The sequence below is a fragment of the Martes martes genome, assembly GCF_963455335.1.
Source record: "Martes martes genome assembly, chromosome: 1".
Classification (NCBI taxonomy): Eukaryota; Metazoa; Chordata; class Mammalia; order Carnivora; family Mustelidae; genus Martes; species Martes martes.
Window position 1 is genome coordinate 15,430,654 of NC_137888.1, and position 21,098 is coordinate 15,451,751.

Sequence of the window (21,098 nt, forward strand, 5' to 3'; positions counted from 1 at the left end):
CTGTCATCTTGCTAGAAATTAAGATCCACTAAGTGTGCAGTCACACTTGTTTTGGTGACTATAAATTGATTATGATTTTTGGGAAAGCAATTTGAAATTATCAAAATATAATACATACATATCCTTTGCTCTTGTAATTTCTACTTCTAGGAATCTAGCCTAAATAGTATTTTGTTTGCGCATATGCAGAATAATACCTTGCTCACAGACATTTATTGCAACTTTATTTGTAAGGGCAAAATTTGAGAAAAAAGATCAATGTCCACTACTAGGGGCAATAGTTAAATTGTGATAGTATGGGATATTTTTCTTTTTGTTCTTAATTTGGTTATGTAGCTTTAAAATAGAACGTAATTTATACTATATATTCTGATATAGAAAGTTCTAAAATGTAAGTGGCAAGTAATAACAACAGTATATTTAGAGTGATCTCATTATATGAATAAAATTCAAGTATATATATGCACATATATAAATATCAACTCATAGAAAGGACACAACTGGTACTGTTTAAATGAATCTGTTGACTTTTAAGGAGAACGTAATCACCATATATTGTTGTATAATTTAAAAAAATTATACATGGGGGTAAAGTTATATATGCTTATGATAAAAATCAGAAGCCTGTAAAAAGGAAAAAAAAGCAGCAGAAAATATCCACGATTCCATCATCCAGAATCAACAGCTGTCAGTCTCGTCATTGTTTCCTTTTTTTTCCCATACACTTATTTTATATAGTGGCATTATTAGTCTTTTTGAATATTCTGAAGGAGAGGAATTTTCTGAAACCACTGCATGTTTCGGATAAATATAATTCATATTTTTCCTTTTCTTTAAACAGTTTTTTCCCACTAACGGAAGGTAATATGCATACCATTCAAAGTCTCTGTCCATTTTTGTCAAAAGAAGACAAGAAAGAATTCATTGCTCAATGTATACCTCCCCTTTTGGCCTGGACTAAGGAAGATCTTTGCAGTACTAATGGTTAGTGCTTGATAATAAATATTTCTTTAATTATTGCTTGAGATAAAAGAAGTGCTTCTTATTATCTAAATCCAAATCTAGCAGAGATTAATTGAATTGCAGCTGATTTATTCCTAGTTCATACTTTTGCTGCTTAACAAGTTGACAGTCAATAGGATGAGTGTCATTGTAGAGTGACAACCATTTTGTAGTACAGAAATGCTACATACTTAAGGGAAGATTAAAACTATAGATATCCTTTCATTGTTTATCCATAACATTTTTAGCTATGCTTAATTTCTCCCTTGTCAACCAATGATTGAACATCTAAAGGTAACAGAGAGATAGATTTTGTTGTATTTTTAACTTTTTTGGGCCCTCTGTACTCTTATTAGTTCATTGTTTATTAATTTAATAAACACTTACTGAATATGGCTCTTTGGCAGTTCCTTTTGTAAAGAGGGCAGATATAAAGTTATATTGTGATACCGATATATCAGAAACACGTCCTGCTTTGTGTGTCAAAGCAGCAGAACAGGAGTTCCCCACTCTGCTTTGAGGCATCAATAGTGATTTCACAAAGAAAAATTTAACTGGGTGATGAAGGATAGTTTTCCATATGGATATAGTTGGGGACAGGCATTTGAGGTACACAGAAACATGAAAGAGTGTATAGAGTTCAGTTTGGCTGGCATTTGAGGTGGAAAAGGTTGGGGACAAAGGGTGTAAGATGCACAAGTATCTGGATTTTGGACTTTAAGAGGTAGGCAGTAAGGAGCTATTGGCTCAGATTAAGAGCCTACTAGTAGAGTAGTGGGACTGTCTCATTAGAAGGATTATTGTGATAACTGTGACAGGTGGATGTGAGGGAAGAGAGATTGGGGTAGAAGACAGACAGGAAGCTATTGCAATGTCTTTATTTTTTTAATGTTTATTTTGTTTGTTTTTTAGAGTGGGGAGGGGCAGAGGGAGAGAGAGAATCTTAAGCAGGCTTCATGCCCTGCGTGGCAGTGGCAGTACTCGATCTCCAAACCCTGAGATCATGACCTGAGCTGAAATCAAAAGAGTTAGAATGACTCTTAATTGACTGAACCACCAGGTGCCCCTGGGATAATCTTAATGAGAGATAAACAGAGCTTAAATGAAGGCATAGAGGAAAGAGAGGGGCTGAAAATGAAAGAGATTAAGGAAATAGAATTGATGGGGGTCTGTGATTCAATTTCTGAATTGGGTAGAAGGAAGTAGGGAAGGGGTAAACAGGGAGCCAGTGTTAAATTAAGGTGGCTATGGAATATTACTCAAAATGGAGATTGTCGACTAGATGGAAATACTGCTTTCAAAGCCCAGGTCATATAGGTCGTAGCATAATCTGTAAATGAGGATGAGCTTGTCCAGGGAGAGTGAAGACTGAGAAGAATATCAGGGGAACACCAGTACATAGATATATTGGTTATGTGGGTGGGGGGAGACATGAGAATAAGGACTAAAGATAAAAGCAGAGGAGGAAGTTTTAGGTAGTATTCATCACCTGTGTTAAATGCCGCAGAAGGTCAAATAAAATTCAGGACTGGAAAGTGTCGATTAACTTTGGGATTATTGGAATGAAGAGTAGTGAGAAAGTGGAGGCAGACAGTTTGTTCTAAGTGTTCAGTGAAAATGGATGTAGAAAGAAGGTGAGAGCTGGAAATGAATTGAAGGTCAGAGGGAAAATCTGTGTTGCAGGGAAGAAGGAGTAGAAGATAAACTGATGATAGCTCCCACTGAGATGAGAGGGAAGGGATCTACTTAGAAGATACTAACCTTTTGTAGGTGGAGTGACTTTCTTCTAGGAGAAGTTAGGAGAAATGTAGGATGGATGCAGATGTGAATAAAGAGAGGGTAGCGAACTCGATGTATTCCTTACTAATAAGCTTTGTGTCTCTTTGGGCCAGATCATTTCATGAGTGAAAACTGGATTGCAGATTTTAAGGATAGTGAAAGTTTGAACATAGTGGAAGAACAACACACCTATCAATAAACATTTGTCAAAAAGAATTACCCTATTGCGCCCAAAGCCAGCTGATGTAAAAAAAAAAAATATTGTAGCATTAAGCTGTGTAGTTGTGTTCATTGACAGAGTAAGGTTGTAGGATCAGGCAGGGATTTGCAGTTCTGGAATGGGGATGCAGTTGAACTGGTTGTGCATAGAGGAAAGGAGGACCTAATGGGAGTGCAGGTGGTTTCTCCAGCACACATTATAACTGATGGATGGCCAAGGGGAAAAAGGGGCAGAAGACAAGGCTGCAGTGTCATACAGCTGTTTAATGTCATACAGCTGTTTGCAGTCACACAGACCGCAAGGTTCCTAGTTGTGTGGAGGCCCTATAGGAGGAGGAATGTCTTTGAGATTTGACAACTAATTTTGCTCTTTCAACCAAAACAATGCGGTAGAATTAGCTAACAAATAGTTTTAAACATATAGTTGTTAGAAAATCTGTTGTTGCTGGTTACACTTGAGCTCAGCCTATTCTGTTTTGCTCTGTTTCATTTTAAGAGGACTTAAAAAATTCCTTTGATTTTAAAGGAAGGTTAAATATATCATACATTTTTTTTTCTTTATTCCTCAGTTCCTTTTTACCTACAGGATAAAAACCCAAGTCCTTGGTTTGGCCTATTGGACATTTTACAATCTTATTGTGACTGATTTCCCCAGTTTTACTTCTTTTTGCTTCCATCCTGCATCTTGACCATGTTAAATCTTCATGATTTTTGAACATTATATACTTTTTTTTCAGTTTTATTGAAAAATTATTGACATACATCACTATATAAGTTTCAGGTATACAGCATGATGGTTTGATTTACATATATTGTGAGGTGATTACCACAGAGGTTCAGCTCACATCCATCTTCTCATATAGATATAATAAGAAGAAAGGGAAAAAAATTTCCTCCTGATGGCAACTCAGGATTAACTTTTAGCAGATTTCCTATATATTATATGGTAGCATTAGCTGTAGTCATCATGTACATTACATCCCTAGTAATTATTTATCGTGTAACTGGAAGCTTGTGACTATAATCCTTCCTCTAAGCCCCGCCCTCCCACATCCTCTCCCTCTGGTAACCACAGTCTAATCTCTTTTTCTGTGAGTTTGGGTTTGGTTTGGTATGGTTTGGTTTGATTCCACATAGAAGTTAGATTATACAGTATTTGTCTTTGACTTATTTCGCTTTAGCATAATGTCTTCAAGGTCCATCCATGCTGTCACAAATGGTAAGATACCCTTTCTTTTCTGGCTGTGAATCGTACTCCATTCTATATATATACCACAACTTCTTTTCCATTTCATTCATTGATGGAGCCTTGGGTTATTTCCATGTCTTGGCTATTGTAAATAATATTGCTATGATCATGGGGCTGCAGATATCTTTTGGAGTTTGTGTTTTTGTTTCCTTTGGATATACATTGATCAAACAACATGGGTTTGAATTGTGTGGGTCCACTTACATGCAAATTTTTTTTCAATAAATACAGTATAGTTTTATAAAAGTATTTTCTCTTATGATTTTCTTGGCATTTTCTTTTTTCTAGCTGTATTCTACCTTTCTAGAATACAGTTAATATATATGTGTTAATGTCAGTGTAATTGTTAAGGCTTCCAGTCAACAGTAGGCTGTTAGTAGTGAAGTTTTTGGGGAGTTAGAAGTTATATACAGATTTTCAAGTACATGGATGGGGGCTTGGTGCCCCCAACCCCCACATTATATGAGGTTTAACTGTATTCTCAGAAATGGAACTACTGGATCATATGGTAGTTCTATTTTTAATTTTTTGAGGATGTCCATACTGTTTTCTTAGTGGCTGTGCCATTTTACAGTCTCACCAACAGGGCATAAGGGTTCCATTTTCTTCACAGCTATGCCAGCGTTTGACATCTCTTATCTTTTTGATGATGTCCCTTCTGATAAGTGTGAGATAATATCTCATTGTAGTTTCGATTTGCATTTCCCTAATGACTAATGATGTTGAGCATCATTTTATATATCATTTGGCCATAAGAATATTTTCTTTGGAAAAATGTGTATTCAGGCCCCTTACCCTTTTTAAAATTGGGCTAATTGTTTTTTTGCTGTTAAGTTCTATGTGAATTCTTAATATATTTTGAATATTAATCCCTTATTGGATATACGGTTTGCAAATAATTTTTCCCATTTTGTAGGTTGTCTTTTCACTTTGTTGATGATTTATTTTGCTGTGCAGTCTGATGTAGTCCCACTTGTTTATTTTTTATTTTATTTGTGCTTTAGGAGTCATATCCAAAAATTAATTACCAAGGTGCATGTCAAGAGCTTTATTCCTGTTTTCTTCTGGGAATTTCATAGTTTTATATATTTAAATCTTTAATTGATTTTGAGTTAATTTTTGCAAGTGATATAAGATATGGGGCCAGTTTTATTATTTTACATGTGAATAGCCAATTATCTTAGCACCATTTATTGAAGAGACTATCTTTCTCTATTTAGTATTCTTGGATCCCTTGTCAAATACTGGTTGATCATACTTTGGGCTCTCAGTTCTGTTTCATTTGTCATTTGTCTGTTTTTTGCCCTGTTATACTGTCTTGATGACTGTAATAGCTTTAGAGTATAGCATGACATCAGGAAGTGTGATGCTTCCTGCTTTGTTCTTCTTTCACAGGATTTCTTTGGCTATTCAGGGTCTTTCGTGGTTCTGTATACATTTTAAGAGTGTTTTCTCTGCTTCTGTAAAAAATGCCAGTGGAATTTCACCTAGGGATTTCATTGAATTATGGATGGCTTTTGGTAGTAGTGATATTTTTAACAATATTAATTCTTCCAGTCCATGACATGGAATACCTTTTTACTTATTTGTGTCTTATTTGTGTCTTTGATGTCTTTCATTAATGTCTTGTAGTTTTCAATGTAGAGATCTTTCATTTTCTTAAATTTATTCCTAAGTTTTTTTTTTTATGCCACTGTACATGGGATTTCTTTCTTTCTTTCTTTCTTTTTTTTTTTTTCAGAATATTTGTTGCTGTTGTCTAGAAATGTTACTGATTTTTGTATGTTCGTTTTGTATCCTGCAACTTGACTGAATTCCCTGATCTAATACTTTTTTGCTTGAGTCTTTAGGATTTTTCTGTATATTACATCAGGTCATCTGAAAAGAGACAATTTTCTTTCCTCTTTTCCATTTCTGGTACCTTTTATTTCCATTTCTTGCCTGGTTGTTTTAGCTAGGACTTCTAGTACTGTGTTGAGCAGGAATGATAAGAGCAGACATTGTTGTCTTGTTCCTAATCTTAGAGGAAAAGCTTTCAGCCTTTCAGCGTTGAGTATGGTATTAGCTGTGGGCTTGTGATTTATGGACTTTGTTATAGTGTGATATGTTATTTCGACACCTAATCTGTTAAAACTTTTCATTATGAATGGATGTTGAATTTAGTCAGATGCTTTTCTCTTTGTGTACTGAGATGATCATATAATTCCTTTCTTTCATTTTATTAATGTGATGTATCACATTGATTTGCGTTTATTGAACCATCTTTGCATTCCAGGGATAAATCCCCCTTGGTCATGGTGAATGATCCTTTTAATGTGCAGCTGTATTCAGTTTGCCAGTATCTTATTGAGAGTTTTTCATCTATATTTATCAGGGCATTTGCCTGTAGTTTTCTTTTCCAGTTGTCTCTTTTTCTAGTTTTGGTATCAGGATAATGCTGGCCTTGTAAAAGCAGTTTGGGAGTATTCCTTCCCCTTCAATATTTTGGAAGAGTTTAAGAAAGATTAATGTTGTTTCTTCTTTAAATATTTGGTGAAATTTACCAGTCAAGCCATCTGGCTCTGGGCTTTTCTTCATTAGATTTTTCATTGGTGATTCAGTTTGCTTATTAGTAATTGGTCTATTCAGATTTTGTTTCTTCCTGAGTCAGTCTTGGCAAATTGTACGTTTCCAAGAGTTTTTCTGCTTCTCCAAGGTTGTCCAGTTTGTTGCCATATAGTTGTTCAATAGTAGCCTCTTATGATCTTTTGAATTACTGTGATACCAGTTGTAATTTCTCCTTTTTCATTTTTAGTTTTGTTGATAGGAGTCCTTTCTCTTTTTTTATTCCCCTGGTTAGTCTAGATAAGGATTTGTCATTTTTGTTCAAAAACCAACTCTTTGTTTGATCTTTTTTATTTATTTATTTATTATTATTATTTTTTTAAGATTTTATTTATTTATTTGACAGAGAGAGATCACAGTAAACAGAGAGGCAGGCAGAAAGAGAGGGAGAGAGGGAAGCAGGCTCCCTGCTGAGCAGAGAGCCCGATGCGGGACTCGATCCCAGGACCCTGAGATCATGACCTGAGCCGAAGGCAGCGGCTTAACCCACTGAGCCACCCAGGTGCCCCTGATCTTTTTTTTTTTTTAATTATTTTTCTGTTCTCTGTTTCATTTATTTCTGCTCTAATCTTTATTTTTTTCTTTCTTCTGCTGACTTTACGCTCACTTTATTCTTTTGCTAGTTCCTTAAGGCATAGAGTTAGGTAGTTTATTTGGAGATCTTTTTTGCTTCTTAGTGTTGGCATTTATTACTGTGAACTTCCTTCTTAGAACTGCATTTGCTGCATCCCGCAAGTTCTGGTATGTTGTGTTTCCATCTCAAAAATGTTTTAGTTCCCCTTTATTTTCTTCTTTGATCCATTGGTTGTTTAGGGGAGTGTTGTTTAATTTCCTTGTGAATTTTTAAATTTTCCACTTGTTACTGATTTCTAGTTTCTTGCCATTGTGGTCAGAGAAAGTACTTGATATGATTTCAGGTTTTTTGAATTTGCTGATTGTTTTGTTGTCCAGTCTATGGTTAATCTTAGGAAGTGGTCCTTGTGTGCTTGAGAGGAATCTGCATTCTGCTGTTGGATTGAATGGAAGCAAAAATGTTCTAAATATTATCAACATAGAAATATAAGATGTAATTTTGTTATAAGTAAGTACATACATATTAGTTAGGATATAGGAGTCTTTTCTTCTGTTTATGTCTGTTAGTTCTGTTTGATCTATAGTATGTTTAAGTCCACTGTTTACTTATGGATTCTTAGGATAATCTGTCTTCATTGTTGAAAGTGCAGTATAAAGTTTCCGACTATTACTATATCATTATTTCTCCTTTTAACTCTGTTAGTTTTTGCTTTACATATTTAGGTGCTCCAATGTTGAATGCATAAATATTTGCAACTATAATATCTATTTGATATATTGAACTTTTATCATATTATAACCATCTTTGTCGCTTTTTACCATTTTTAAAGTCTGTTTTGTCTAAGTAAAGGCACATCACATTTTATTGCATTTTGCTTTATTACACTTTGCAGATACGGTGTTTTTTTTCTTTTTTATAAATTGGAAGTTTATGGCAACCCCGCATCAAGCAAGTTTGTCAGCACCATTTTTCCTATGGCACTTGTTTACTTCAGGTTTTTATATTTTGGTAATTCTTAAAATATTTCAAACTTTTTCATTATTACTGTATTTTTTTCTGGTGATGTGTGAGCAGTGATCTTTGATATTACTGTTGTAATTGTTTTGGGGTGCCATAGGCTATGCCCATATAAGATAACTAACTTAATAAGTTGTGGTGTGTTCTGACTGTTCTATCAACTGGCCATTCCCCTGTCTGTCTCCGTCTCCTTGGGCTTGCATAGTCCAGGCCAATTAATAACCCTATAGTGGCCTCTATGTGTTCAAGTGAAAGGAACAGTCACATGTCTCACATTTTAAATCAAAGGCTAGAAATGATTAAGCTTAGTGAGAAAGTCTTGTTGAAAGTGTTGAAAGTGAAGATAGTTTTGAAAGGTAGACCCATCACGCCAAACAGCTAAGTTGTGAGTGCAGAAGAAAAGTTCTTGAAGGAAATGAAAATTGTTCTCCATTGAACACATAAATGATAAGGAAGCAAAACAGCCATACTGCTAATGTGGACTTTTTAGTGGTTTGGATAGAAGGTTAAGCCAGCTACAACATTCCCTGTAGGTCCTAACTTTCTTCAGTTCTAAGAAGGCTAAATGAGGTGAAGAAGCTTCAGAAAAGAAGTTTGAAGCTAGGAGAGGTTGATTCATGAGGTTTAAGGAAAGACGCCATCTCTATAACATAACAGTGCAAGGTAAAGCAGTAAATCCTGGCACATAAGCTGTAGCAAGTTATCCAGAAGAGCTAGCTAAGGTAATTAAGGAAGTGGCTACACTAATGACAGGTTTTCAATGTAAATGAAACAGCCTTCTACTGAATGATTTCATTTAAGACTTTCATAGAGGAAAAAGTCAATGGCTGGCTTCAAAGAATAAGCTGATTCTCTTGTTAGGGGCTGATGCAGCTGGTGACTTTAAATTAGAGTCATTCTTCATTTACCATTGTTGTTGCAGTTCACATTTTTAAGATACTATATCATTAGGAACAAAATTTTTAGTTATGGTTATTTTTACTAATTTTTTAAAAGATTTTTAAATTTTATTTTAGAGTAAGATTACAAGTGGGGGGAAGAGCAAAGGGAGAGAATACTGAGTAGACTCCTCGCTGAGCTTAGAGCTTGATGCAGGACTCAGTCCCACTACCATGAAACCATGACACAAGTTGAAACCAAGAGTCAGATGCCCAACCAACTGAGTCACCGAGGAACTCTGTATTTTTACTATATTAAGACAATATATATTTTGTTTGTTTATTTTTGGAGAGAGAGAAAGTGCATGCACACATGCCCATGAGTGGTAGGGTGTGGGCAGAAGGAAAGGGGGAGAGAGAATCTTAAAGCAAGTTCCATGCTCAACACAGAGCCTGATGTGGGACTCATGACCCTGAGATCATGACCTGAGCCAAAATCAATAGTCGGAGGCCTAACTGACTGAGCCTCCCAGGCACGCCTAATTTTACTATATTTTTTAAAACCTTTAGAAGAGTTGTGAGTTGTATACCACTGTTACCATATTGTAGAACCCAACTACGACTATATATTTACCATTACCAATGAGATTTATACCTTTTTATATTTTTATGTAGCTAACTAGTATTCTTTTATTTCCACTCAAGAAACTCCCTTTAGCATTTTTTGTAAGGTAGGTCTGGTGGTAATGAACTACCTTAGCTTTTATTTTGCCCAGGAAGTTTTTATCCCTTGTGCATTTCTGAAGGACAGCTTTGCCAGGTATAGAATTCTTTCATTATTTTAAATATGTCATCCCATTCTGTCCTGGTCTGAAAAGTTTCTGTTGAGAAATTCGCTGATACTCTTATGGGGGTTCCCATGTATGTAAATTTTCGCTTGTGCTCCTCTTAAAATTCTTCCTTTGTCTTTGACTTTTGACAGTTTAATTATGACTCAGTGTAGCCCTGTTCACATTCAGTTTATTTCCAAGTAATTATCCTTATGGATCTAGATGTCCATTTCTCTACAGGATCAGAAAGTTTTCAGCCATGATTGTTTTAAATATACTTTCTGTCCCTTTCTCTTCTCCTGGAATTACCATAATGTGAATTTTTTTTTTTTCATTGCATCCCAAAGTTCCCATAGGCTTTCTTTTTCTTTTTTCTTTTTACCCCAGTGTCCTCTCCTCAAAGTCTCTGATTCTTCTGCATGGTTGAGTCTACTTTTGAAATATTTGAATTCAGTTCAGTTACTGTATTTTTCAACTCCCAAGATTTCCGTTTGGTTTTTTTGATAGCTGCAGTTTCCTTACCAAACTTCTCAATTTGTTCATGCATTGTTCCTAATTTTGCTTAGTTTCTTTTCTTGTAGTTTGCCAAACTTCTTTAAGAGAATTATTCTGAATTCTTTGTCTGACAATTTATAGAGTTTCATGTCTTTAGGATCAATTATTAGAGTTTTACTAGTTTCCTTTGATGATGTCATATTTATCTGATTATTTGTGATCCTTTATTCCTTACTTTAGTATCTGCACGTTTGATTGTCCTTCTCTTCCAAACGTTAATAATTTATGGGTTTGTTTTGCAGAGAGAGTTCTTTACTGGTCAGCTCAGTTTGGGTTTTTAGGTATGTCTGCTGGTAATGTTCTTTTGCAAGTAGGGCCTGTTATTACAGTCTGTTTTTGGGCAAATGAGCTCTGAGGAAGTGGGGTGGAGTGGCGGGGGAAGGCTAACATTGGATAAGGCTGCTAGCTTGGTTCTGCAGTTGCCTGGATTCTCTGGTTGGACTCACTAGATAGTTAGGACTGGGTACTATATTCATTGGTGGATCGGTCTACGAATTAGCTTCCCTGCCCTGGCAGGGCAGCAGGATGGATTCCAGAATCTGTACAGCTCATTGTTTGGGGACCAGAATTGGCAAGAGTGTGCACAATTCCCTTGTCAGGTGATGCTCTGCAAATGGGGGAAGCCATGGGTTGTGCTCACTATTCAAGAGCCACTGGACACAGGGCTGTTGGTTGGACTGTGGAGCTTCCTGTGTGCTCTGATTAGGTGCTCTGGTCAGGCAGACTAAAGGTTGTATTTGGTGGTGAGTGGGGCTACAAATTAGATTTCCTGGGCACAGTGGCAGAAGGAGGTCTAATACCAGTAAAGCTCTTTGTTGTCTAAACTCAAGTAGAATTGCATCCCAAGTTCCTTGACTGAAGAGGGCCACTAGCCTTGGTCTGCAGTCTATCAGCTCTGCCCGCCCGCCTCTTGGTTGTAGTGCCGTTGTACTGCAGAGCTTTCAGGAATTTTTGCTAGCCCTTCTGGTTAGATGACCTGGAAGACTCTCCACAATGTGTGGGGCTATGTCTCAGCTCCCTTGTCTGGGTTGAGGGCAGGGGCTAGGAGTGACCCTCAGCTTTGTCTGTGAATTAATCCCTCTGCCCATGTGAAGCAGGGGAAGTCCCAATGTGTGGTACTGGAGTGATTATACCTGCTCAGCCGCCTCTTGGCTTGAGTGCTATGGGGTCACACAGCTTTCAGGAATTTTCTCCAGCCCTTCTGGTCTCATGGGGCGGGAAGATGCTCCACAGTGTGTGTGGATGGGGGAGTGGCTCAGCTTCTTACCTGGGAGTGGGTAAACTGGGCTTTAGGGCTGTCAGAACTCCTCTTGTAAGGATCAGAATCAGGAAGATCTGCACCCTGCTGTGTTCACTGGTCAGTAGTGTGCCCCCGTCTAAGTTCTCCAGATAAGCAAAGCCACTGGTTGAGATTACTACTGGGCACTGCAGGTATGAACTTGGTCTTCCAATATCCGTGTGCTGATTGTTACAGACACTTCATCCATTCTTTGTCTAAGTCAGATGCCCAGTGGCTGAGCCCTGCAAATTTCCCAGAAATCACAGTGCTGTAAAATCAGAGTAGGAGCTCCCACAAAGTGACTCACAATAATGGGGGTATATGCTGATTTTCCCCCCTGGGTTCTCTTTTCCTATTGAAGGAACCAGAGTCTCAGAGGGGACTTCTCCACATGGTGCTGCACTGTCCTGGGGAGGGACAGTGCAGTCAGTGTATAGCTGCTTCTCTTACCCTCCTGTTGCATTCTGTCTTGGTCTCAATGATGATAGGGGGTGTTTCAGCCTCACCCCTGTAGGAGTCTCAGTGATGTCTTGTTCTTGAATAGTTATTAGTTGTTTTTCTTGTGAGGGGGAGCAAAGTTAAGAACAACCTATGTCACCATCTTAGTGATGTCTCTCCTCTCTCCTCTATACTTTTTTTACCACTTCGTGCCTTAGCTAGAGTAACCCTCTGCTACTCTTGCAGACTTGTTTATCTTTTTTTTTTTTTTTTTTTAGATTTATTTATTTGACAGACAGAAATCACAAGTGGGCAGAGAGGCAGGCAGAGAGAGAGGAGGAAGCAGGCTCCCTGCCGAGCAGAGAGCCCCATGCGGGGCTTGATCCCAGGACCCTGGAATCATGACCTGAGCCGAAGGCAGAGGCTTTAACCCACTGAGCTACCCAGGCGCCCCCAGACTTGTTTATCTTTTGGTAAATCCCAGTTCAGACGACAGCTTTGGGAAGCCCTCCTGCCCTTCCTTCCTTCCTTCCTTCCTTCCTTCATTTTGTAAGATTTATTCATTTATTCGAGAGAGTGAGCAAGTAGGGGAAGGGGCAGAGGGAGAGAATAGCCAAGCAGACTCCCACTGAATGTGGAGCCCAGCTCGGAGCTTGATCCCACAAGCGCTCTTCTGATTCAACCTAGATGGGTATAGTTGTTTCCTTTTCTGGGCTCCCATTCTTTGCCACATTAATATTGTAATTTGTTTTTAAGTCTGCTAGTACTACTGGATGAGTCCCTTCAGGGACTTGATTTTGTTCATCTTTCCCAGCATCTAGTAGTGCATTTGGTGTTCATTATTTATTCATACTCATTTAGTCAGTCAAAATGAATGTCTGTATCTTAGAGATTGTACTAGGAGGAGGTATACAGTGATAAGTAAAACAAAACAGACTTCCTTCATGGAGCTTACTTTCTCTTGAGAAGATAACAGTAAATAAGTGACAAACATTAGTGCTGTAAAGGCAACATGCATATGATAATTGAGACCATATACTTCATATATGTGGGGATTACGCAGAATGGAGGCAATATTGAAGCTGAGCTTTGAAGGATAAGAAGGAACCAGGGATTCTTAAGAGCAGTTAGTCTATGAGAGCTTTCCAGACACAGTGTGCCTATTGAGTGAATGTATGAATTATGGAACAATATATTGTTTTCCATCTTTATTTAACTTTATATTCTAGCTATGTTTTTTGCATGTTATGTTTGTTTTTATTTGAGTGGTGGGTATACTGAATGAGTCCTATACTGAAGAAACCAAGAATAAAAAAATGAAACAAAAAAAAACCCAGCACGGTTAGTTTAAGGCACAATTTCATTTACTCACCCCACCTGCTCCTCCACCCCCACCGCCACTCCCTTTTCTGTGTTAAGTGCTTGGTACAGAGACAGAGTCTCTGCCCTGTGGAGCTTACACACTTATTTATTGACTCTTTCATGTAAGCCCTTTTTAGAATTCCTAACCAGGACATTTTTGGAGAAGGTTTTTGACTTATTTCAAAATAGACTTTATTTTTTATAGTAGCAATACAATTTTTTTTCTGTATTTTTTTCATTATCTTTCTTTCTTTCCTTCTTTCTTTTTTTTAGTCTGTTGCACACAATTTAACAATATGATATAAGAAATGAGTTGGTAGTTTACCATTCTATATAGTGATTGATTTTTCTTGAATTTTCCCATTTATAGAAATTATAGTGCTTAATGATTTGCAGTAGAATTGCTTTTCCTCATTCAAATTTCATATTGAAAGAAAAGAATCCTTCTTCTCTTTAACATTAGCGTGGTCTAAGAGAATGATCATCCCTATTTTTTTGTCAAAAACCTGTTTTATCAGAAACAAAACAATAATTTCTGCATCTATAAGACGAGACTTTGGTTTAAAGGCAGTGTGTATAGATAGGTGTGGGTGTGTATGTGTGTGCATTTTAATTTTCATTTTGAATTTTACTTTAGGAGGTTTTGGACATCTTGCCATTTTCAATTCTTGCCTGCAAACCAGAAGCATAGATGATGGGGAGCTACTACATGGTATATTAAAAATTCTGATATCTTGGAAGAAAGATCATGAAGATGTTTTTCTTTTCAGTTGGTAGGTGATATTTTATACTGTGTCTCCCCCTCCCCATTGTAATGTGTATCCAGATTGTGTACCTTGTAGTCACAGTTTTGTACAGTAATAGGATAATAAACATTTAAGTCAGCCTTTTATAAGTGTATAAGATTTAAAATAAAATAGTTTCTAATTGAATGTCCATATGATTCTTCCATGTTTTGTTTTTGTCCTTATCACAGTAATCTATCAGAAGTAAGTCCAGAGATACTAGGTGTAAATATAGAAATAATCCGGTTCCTTTCCCTGTTTCTGAAATACTGCTCATCTCCTTTGGCAGAGAGTGAATGGGACTTCATCATGTGCTCCATGTTGGCTTGGTTGGAGGTAAATTAACCCGATATATCATCACCTCTCTTAGGTCTTCATGCATATCTGCATACTAGAACCAATTACTGATCTTACTTTTTAAGAAATTATTGTAATTAGCTCTTTTGCGAACATCTAAACACTTTATAGATGTATTCCTCACCAGTTACTGTTTGATAGAATAGTGAAGTGATAGAGGTTTGATGTCTGCCAGTATCATTCAGTGACCGAATCTTCTGCTATTAAAGTGTTCTCTCCACTAGCTCATTTTAATATAATATTTTAGCACAGCCATTGGAGGGCTTATCTTTCATGATCAGTTTTTTATTTTTTTTATTTATTTTTTTTAAAGATTTTATTTATTTATTTGACAGACAGAGAGCACAAGTAGGCAGAGAGGCAGGCAGAGAGAGGAAGGGAAGCAGGCTCACCGCCGAGCAGAGAGCCCGATGTGGGGCTCGATCCCAGGACCCTGGGATCATGACCTGAGCTGAAGGCAGAGGCTTTAACCCACTGAGCCACCCAGGCGCCCCTGTGATCAGTTTTTTAATCTTTTTGGCTCAATTAAATTATTAAAATGTACTGTGTCAGGAATACATTGAAGGCTAAGCAAATTCAGAGGGAATTAATATCTTTATGACACAAAGCAAGTGTAGTATTTGTGGGCTCTAATGGCAGCAAACCATTGGGATTGAATTGGTCTGAATCTCTGCTTTGTTTGCTATTAGCTGTGTGGCTTAGGGTGTTCAGACTTGACCTACTTGAACCTCAGTGTCCTTATTTTATTTTTTATTTTTTTAAAAGATTTTATTTATCTTAGATAGAGAGAGTGTGAGTGGCGGAGAGTGGCAAAGGGAGAAGAGGAGAGAATCTCAAGCAGGCTCCCTGCCAAGCACAGAGCCTGACTCAACGCTCAGTCTCATGACCCTGAAATCATGACCTGAGCCCAAGTTAAAAGAGTTGAGCATTGAACTGACTAAGCCATCCAGACACCACCAGTGTCCTTATTTTAAAAATAACTTAATAATGCTCAATTAGTAGGGCTTCTGAGAAGATTATAAATATGTTTTTCTATATTTCACTTGGTAAATGGTAATTGATATTTTCTTTCATAGTTTTAGAGGTAGAATTTCAGAATAAATGGATTGATTCTAATTCTTAGTATTTAATTTTTTAAAAAGTTATTTTAATGTAAAATGTATAAATGTCTCCTGAGATTCTACACTTCAGCTGCTTTTTATTTTAAGATTTAGAGAACTGATAGAGTTTTCTTTATTGCCTTGATTTGTGATGTTCTGGCAGATGTCTGCTTACATGTTTCATTTTTGTTTCTTCAGACAACAAGTGAAAATCAGGCATTGTATTCTGTTCCACTTGTACAACTGTTTGCCTGTGTCAGCTGTGATTTGGCCTGTGAGCTCAGTGCTTTTTTTGATTCTGCAACTCCGGATACCATTGGCAATCTCCCTGTAAATCTAATCAGTGAATGGAAAGAATTTTTTTCCCAAGGCATCCACAGTTTGCTTTTACCTCTTTTGGTGACTGCTACAGGCAAGTGAAGGGGGAATCGAAGTGGAATTCATTGCAAATGACTAGTTGAAAAATTCAAAACAAAAACTTTGGTTGCTTAAGTCAAACAGTGCAGAATAGTAAATTGAAAAACCTGAGAGGAAGCTTGGCATCTGAGAGGCATCATATATGCTTCTGACAAAAACTGAAAACTAGCAAAGTATCCAAAGACTGTTGCAAGTTAAAATAATAGAAATTCAGATAACCTGAAGAGATTATTTATAACTCAGACTTCTCTCCTTTTTAAGGATGAGGTAATAGAAGTTATGACTACTGTTTAAATTACATTAAATGGTTTCTAGCTAGGACTCTAATGTTTGTCACTTTTTTATTTCATTTTCTTAAATGACATTTGACCGTGAATCAGTCAAGTTCTGTTATTCACTTTGTTTTGGGATGTGCATGTTTCTTTCCTTTTTTTGTCAGAAGAAAGTGAAGATAAATCTGAAACATCCTTTCAGAATGCAATGCTGAAGCCCATGTGTGAAACATTAACATATATCCCAAAGGACCAGCTGTTGAGTCAAAAACTCCCTTCAAGATTGGTTGCTGGCCAAAAAACAAACTTACCAGAATATCTCCAGACTTTGTTAAATACATTGGCCCCATTACTCCTCTACAGAGCTCGGCCTGTGCAAATTGCTGTTTACCATATGCTATACAAGTAAGAATTCTTCTAATAGAATCAATGTTGTGATGGTTCAAAAAAAAATAGGATATATATTTAACGTGATCATTAAAAAAAAAAGTAAACTTAACCATACATTTTAGTAACAGGGATGCCAAATTTTGGATCATTTAGGTCACTGTTCTCTATATACAGTTTACATTTAGGTAGTCCTGGACACAGGTGATTATTTCAGGAAACAATCTTAAAAATATACTCATTACAAAGTGAGTATTGGTCTTTCTGCTCTTAAGCATGCGAACAGTTTAATGTTATATAACATTTATTCTGACTGCAGATTGATGCCTGAATTACCACAATATGATCAGGATAATCTAAAGTCATATGGAGATGAAGAAGAAGAACCAGCCTTGTAAGTCTTTTAAGTAATTTGTTTTATTAAATTCTCATAATCTACCTCATTATAATAACTTCAGAAGATGGATAAACACAAAAGCTCTGAATTTAGAGTGTATATTCATTTAATAGGTCATTTATTTAAAGTCAACTGTAAGATAAAAATGAAAGAGTCCAGCCAAAAAGAAAGTTTCTCTCATTAATTGTTCCTAAATCATATTTTCAGTTGGCTACTATTTACAGAACTTTCATTGACCACACAGTAGCTGTGAGAAGAGTATGTCAATTCAGATACCTGTTTGGCACCTACTTTGTGCAAAGTATTAAATGCTGAGGGGAGAATACGGTGTTTAGTAATTATTCTTATTCATAAGGAGCTTATCATATACTATAGACAACATTACTCTGTAATAGAAGACAGTGTGTGGCAAGTGCCATGGAAAAGGATACATAGCATGCTCGGGGAACACAATTCCATGCACCAGAAGGGAAGACTTTTTTTTGAGGAAGAGACATTTATGCTGCATCTGTCAAGTTAGGTAGCACTTCAGTAGGACAGGGAAGACTATAAATTAAGGGAATACCATGTGTGAAGGCATGAATGTTGAGGATGTGCTATGAAGTGTTGAGTAGTTGCCACTTAACATATTTTTTATTGTCTATATGTTCCTCCACTGGAATAGAAGCTCTGTAAAGTCAGGAATTTTTGTCTTTTGTTTCCGACTATATTCATAGCATTCAGAATGGTCCCTGGCCTAACGCAGACTCATGAATACTGCTTGTTTGTCTAATGAAAGGATAAATGAATGAATATGTATAGAGTAGGTGGGGAAGGTATAGTGAAAAAAAAAAGCTGGATGCGTACCTAAGATAATGAAAGGCCTTAAAAATTACATTTTCTGGGATTTGGGGCATTATTTGGTAGAAGATGGGAAAAGTACCAGCTGATTCTGGCTATAGTATGAATCATAAATTATACAAGAAAGCACACAGAGGTGGAGACTATTCTAGAAACAGTAACAGTGCATGGAGGGCAGCATGGAAATAGAGAGATACCTGGACTGGTATTTGTAAAATTCAGTGACTGTTGGTATTTAATAGAGAAGGGGTGGTACTGGGATAGTGGTGTTGAAGGTAAAAATCCAAGGGCAGAAGCTTGAAGACCTGTGTTAATGGGCTGGAAAAAGGAAGCCACAAGAGAAGCGTTGCAGAGGTGAAAGGAAAGAACTGAGCTATAATGTCAGAGTTTGACAAGATATACACAAGTAGTTCACTTTTGGAGAATCTCCTAAGTTCATCTGAATGTGTTAATGAGTAGAGAAGTTCAGTAAAGAAGAAAATTTATTTACATTGTCATAAGTTAATATGAATATTGAATTTACTTTCCTGAAAAGACATAGTCTTATTATTATTATTTTTTTTTTTACCTTTTATAGGGATCTGGTAGGACCCCATATCCTTCGTCATTCCCCTGACTAGCTGAGGGTCTTGAGATTAATCATTAAGCCTCTCTGGGTTTGTGATTATTTTTTCATCCATAAAACAGGTTGAAATATATGTTTTCTAAAAGCATCTTTTCTTCAAGTGCTAACAGCTAGAGCTTATGCTTTATAGTATTTTTCACATATATTTTAAATGTATAACTGAAAAATATTTTACATATTTATGAATATAAAATTTGTTTTATGTTTACATATGTTAATGTATTTGTAATTAAATATGTTTAATTTAGCAGAGTTAGCGTTAAAACTGAATCTGTAAAGGGGGAGTTTTAAAATGGTTTTTGGAAAATAGAAAGATTTTTCTAAAATGCTTAAAGTTTATACATGCTTTTAGTTTTTTAAGGAATAAGTTATGAAGAAAATTGTGGTGTTTAATCATTGATTCATAGGTCACCACCGGCAGCGTTGATGTCTCTTCTTAGCACTCAGGAGGACTTGCTAGAAAATGTTTTGGGGTGTATTCCTGTTGGACAGATAGTTACTATTAAGCCACTGAGTGAAGACTTCTGCTATGTTCTGGGATACCTCCTCACCTGGAAATTAATACTTACTTTCTTCAAAGCTGCTTCCTCTCAGGTAAATAAATATGTGATAACTTGATAGTTCTGTCCTCTGTGTGTTTCTGTTACTATTCTAAATTCTTTGTTTCCCCTCTTTTTGAAAAAAAAAAAAGGGGGGGGGGAATACCTCTCATTTTAATCTAATCTCTTCTGGCTAACTTCAGACATTCTGCTATTTCTGTCCCTTAACTTCCTTATCCTCCCCTCCTTCCCCGCACACATGTGCACGTGCACAGACAGAGGTTTTTGCAAAAGTAATCTCTGGAATGTGCTGGAGTCAATTTTTTTCTAACTGAATGTAGCTACCAAGTCCTTTTATTGCAGGAAACAAGATTTATAGAATTTAATTTTGTATTACCATAGTAATAATTCCAAAGAACTTGGATCTTGCTGTCCGCCCCCCCCCCCCCCCCCGTAGTAGAAGTAGTAGTAGAAGTTGTTCTGATCCTTGTGGAGATTTCAGTTAATACATCATTGGGAATTTATCTTATTTGAGAATCAGTGTTTAGAGCCAGATTTGTGAAATGCTACCTATGTAATTCAAACTGTTAATCTCCAGATGGTAAAAAAAAAAAAAAAAAATCTAAAATAATTATTTTGCCCAAATTATTCTAGCAGCCACTAGATGTCTCTGTTGTCTCATGTTTAGGAAGAAAGACCTCAATGTCTAGGAAGAAAGCTGGAACACTGGAAAAATTTCCAGGTTTTCTTTTCTTTTCTTTTTATTCTTTAGGCAGATGCCCACTTAGAAAGTTCCAATTAAATGTTGATTGAATCAGTTAAATAAACTGATGGTTTTTTAAATAAAACAGTGGCTTTTTTTGACAGGTTAATGCAATAAAGGTTTATTACCTTACATTTAAGGTGTGATTAAATATGGCATTCATTTCCAATGTGATTTTTCGGAATTCCTAAGTTATAGCTTATGTTGTTGCTAATAACTCATACCTTGGTACAAATAAATAAACATGAATGCATCTTTGCATTCATATATCTAAAGAGAAGATGAAATTTCAGAGGCAACGATGATCTAGGCCAGCCACTTATGTTTGTGACTTGAGCTCGTTTTATTTGTTGGTGATATATTTCAAGTAATCCTTTTTGGGCTTTCATATTCTTTTCTTAAAATATTGTTGATCTCTAAAAAATTACAGCAAAGTGAGGCTTCCATGTGTAAGAGTTTTGTTCTTATCATTTTATATTCAGAGATTTAGAAAATGGCCATGTGTCACTTTTTCCAGAATTGGGGTTAGGGGACAATACAGCAGCATTTAGTGAGCCTGGAACTTGAACTGAACTGTGACAGTTAAACCAGAATAACTCAGTTAATAGCCTAATTAGATAAATCCTAAAGCAAACAGAATTTTTTTTTTAAGATTTTATTTGTTTATTTCTCAGAGAGAGAAAGAGCACAAGCAGAGGGAGAGGCAGGCATGCACTGAGCAGGGAGCCCAATACAGGACTCAGTCCAAGGACCCTGGGATCATGTCCTGAGCCGAAGGCAGATGCTCAACTGATTAAGGCACCCAGGCATCCCGCAAACAGACTTTTTTA

The 21,098-nt window shown here is 36.5% G+C and overlaps 1 protein-coding gene across 1 annotated transcript in view; it reads left to right on the top strand.

Annotated features, from left to right (window-relative positions):
- Positions 1–21,098, top strand: part of LTN1 (listerin E3 ubiquitin protein ligase 1) — a 67,626-nt gene that overhangs the window by 36,280 nt on the left and 10,248 nt on the right. The window contains exons 19-25 of the mRNA XM_080804933.1: positions 842–984; positions 14,424–14,559; positions 14,763–14,907; positions 16,227–16,440; positions 16,888–17,122; positions 17,424–17,498; positions 19,374–19,560. Of these exons, the coding sequence (XP_080661059.1) occupies positions 842–984; positions 14,424–14,559; positions 14,763–14,907; positions 16,227–16,440; positions 16,888–17,122; positions 17,424–17,498; positions 19,374–19,560 (1,135 nt within the window). The remainder of the gene's footprint in view (positions 1–841; positions 985–14,423; positions 14,560–14,762; positions 14,908–16,226; positions 16,441–16,887; positions 17,123–17,423; positions 17,499–19,373; positions 19,561–21,098) is intronic.